This window comes from Gossypium arboreum, chromosome 5 (assembly GCF_025698485.1).
Source record: "Gossypium arboreum isolate Shixiya-1 chromosome 5, ASM2569848v2, whole genome shotgun sequence".
Taxonomy (NCBI): Eukaryota; Viridiplantae; Streptophyta; class Magnoliopsida; order Malvales; family Malvaceae; genus Gossypium; species Gossypium arboreum.
In genome coordinates this window covers 30,012,221-30,014,597 of record NC_069074.1, presented here as the reverse complement: position 1 = coordinate 30,014,597, position 2,377 = coordinate 30,012,221, and the positions used below count along the sequence as shown (strand labels likewise).

General features: G+C 33.1%; 1 protein-coding gene across 1 annotated transcript; it reads right to left on the bottom strand.

Annotated features, from left to right (window-relative positions):
• Positions 1-1,235: 1,235 nt before the first annotated feature.
• On the bottom strand, positions 1,236-1,766 carry LOC108451454 (proteinase inhibitor-like). The gene is made up of 2 exons (XM_017749142.2): positions 1,624-1,766; positions 1,236-1,531 (listed from the first exon to the last, which is right to left on the bottom strand). The coding sequence occupies exons 1-2, from the start codon at positions 1,691-1,693 to the stop codon at positions 1,335-1,337; spliced, it is 267 nt and encodes an 88-aa protein (XP_017604631.1). The 5' UTR covers positions 1,694-1,766; the 3' UTR covers positions 1,236-1,334.
• Positions 1,767-2,377: the final 611 nt, after the last annotated feature.

Sequence of the window (2,377 nt, the reverse complement as noted above, 5' to 3'; positions counted from 1 at the left end):
TGGTTTCGACTTTATTTTCTAGTAAATGTGTAGCGAGGGGCTTGGAAATGGCGGTTCTAATGGCAATTAAAGAGGCTGCAAAGATGGTTATAGAATTGATTCTAAAGGAGTAGGTCCTTTTAATCATAGAATGAGATTCAATTACTGTTTCAGATTGGTTGAAATATAGTCGCCTTCGGCCGTGGTCATTTAGGAATTTGCTTGTGAATATTGAAGGAAGTTTAAGGTGAATGGCTGAGGTTCGAATTGAAGTCACAAATCGAGGTAAGAATGGAATGGCGGAAGCCTTGGCTAAAGCAGGTTTGTCGAGGAATACCTTGTTTAGAGCATATTGGTAATCTGTTTCGGGGTTTGTTATTTTTTTGGTTGTCTGTGCCATGTTTTGGCATAGTTTGGCTACTTTTGATTCTTTGTTCGAACTGGTATGCGTTGGGTGATCCCAACGCCTTTTCCTGTAATCAATTGACTGAAAAAAAAAAAGAATCCCAATTCACTCAAAAAAAAAACCTTTCCTAATTGTTTTAATTAGAGATTGTAATTAAATCTTGAATTTTGAACAATTATTGTTCAAGACCTGAGATAAAATGTAGCTAAAAGGTACCAATTTTGAGTGTCATGGGGTGTTATAACCTATCCCTAACGTAATTGACTTCTAAACTCAATTTCATTTCACTCTGCTTTTCAAACGTAGACAAAAAAATTATCTTATTTTAAAAAAGATTTTAAACTTTCTTCTTAAAATGATTATTTCATAGGTGACCAATCACACCTAACATAAAAGATTAGTGGTGACTCCTAAGTTCTTAATTAAAAATACAATGTTTTGAAATTAAAATTCATTTAAAAAAACATCGTCAAGTGAACTCTTGGTCAAAAAAATGGTTTTGATAATCATGAAATTCAAACTCAATCCAATCTTGCTTCAAACTTGACTTAAGATAGGACCCGAACAAAATGTGGTTATAACATTTTTTATTTTGTATAGTTTAGTAATCAAAATAGTAAAAATTCCGTAATCAAAATAGAACACAGACATCACTTTAATGACCATTTATGTAATTTGCTCTAAAAACTTATGCTTTTTTAAAACTAATTTGACAGAGTGTTGGTTCGTGCAGAGAGTGGACATTAAGGTATTTTGATTGGATATGCAAATTTCTGAATTAAAAAAAAAGGATAATGTATTGTTTCCAATTAACAAGAAAAAGGAAACAAGACGGATTAAACACTGTTAATACTTGGGAAAAAAGAAAACTTTTATTATTGATAAACTTCATTATTATAATGTATTCATAAATAAGGTTGAGATGATGAAATAGTGGGATTGTGTGAACTCAACCAATAGTAGGGATATTGGTTACATTGCCATGAGTGTCGACAATTACAAAAACACGATTGCAGCAAAAATTAGGAGGTCCAACTCTTCCTGTTGTCAGTATCTCAGCTGTTACTTCTGGATTTTCTTTTTCGATTGTTGCTTTAGCCGCTGCTCCATTTTCACCCAACAGTTCAGGCCACCTCAGTTTATGCCCTGCAACATTCAAACAAATACGTACATACATAATTGAGATTGCAACTCAAAAGAGGGAAAAAAAGAAATTGAAAAGAGGGGATCAAATGTACCATGAGCGCAGCAAACAACATCAGTGCAAGTACCACTTGCACAGGGTGGGTAACGTGGCCAACCAGACATGTTTTCTCCTTTCTAGGTACCCTTTGTTATGTTCAGATTCAACAGGTTTCTCTCTTATTTATACTACAATGTTGTCTATACTTGCTTACGGAAAGAAATATATTTATTTTGAATTTGTGGAATAATTTCTGAATAATTTAATCCTTCGGTTTCATTCCTAAACTTTTTTGTGTAAACGCATTTAGGTTACTCTAAACTACATTAAACTTGCATTGATTCTTATCAAACTGATAGCGTTGAAGTAAAATCTTTTTAATAAATGTCACTTTTTAAGATTCCAACTTATATGGAAAGCTTGATATCTCCGCTTCAGAATGCATTTGTTAGCAATAGACAGATCTATGATAATGTGATTGTAAAAGTCGAAATTCTGAGCACAATTTAGAGAAAATAAAAAAAAAGTACAGGTGGAATTTTTGTCTGATTGAAGTTGGACATAAACAAATCCTATGACAGACTTAGCTGGAACTTTGTGGCGAATATGGGTTTAATTGAGAAATGGATTCATTTAATGATCACTTGTATCTGCGCTGTGAGCTATCAACTCTAGGTTAATGGTGATGACCAATTGCAACATTTTTTTTCCAGAAATGGGAGTGAGACAAGACAAGCCATTATACCCCTATATCTTTATCTTATGCCACATTAATGAAAGCTGAAGAATCAAATTCCAAATTCATGGTA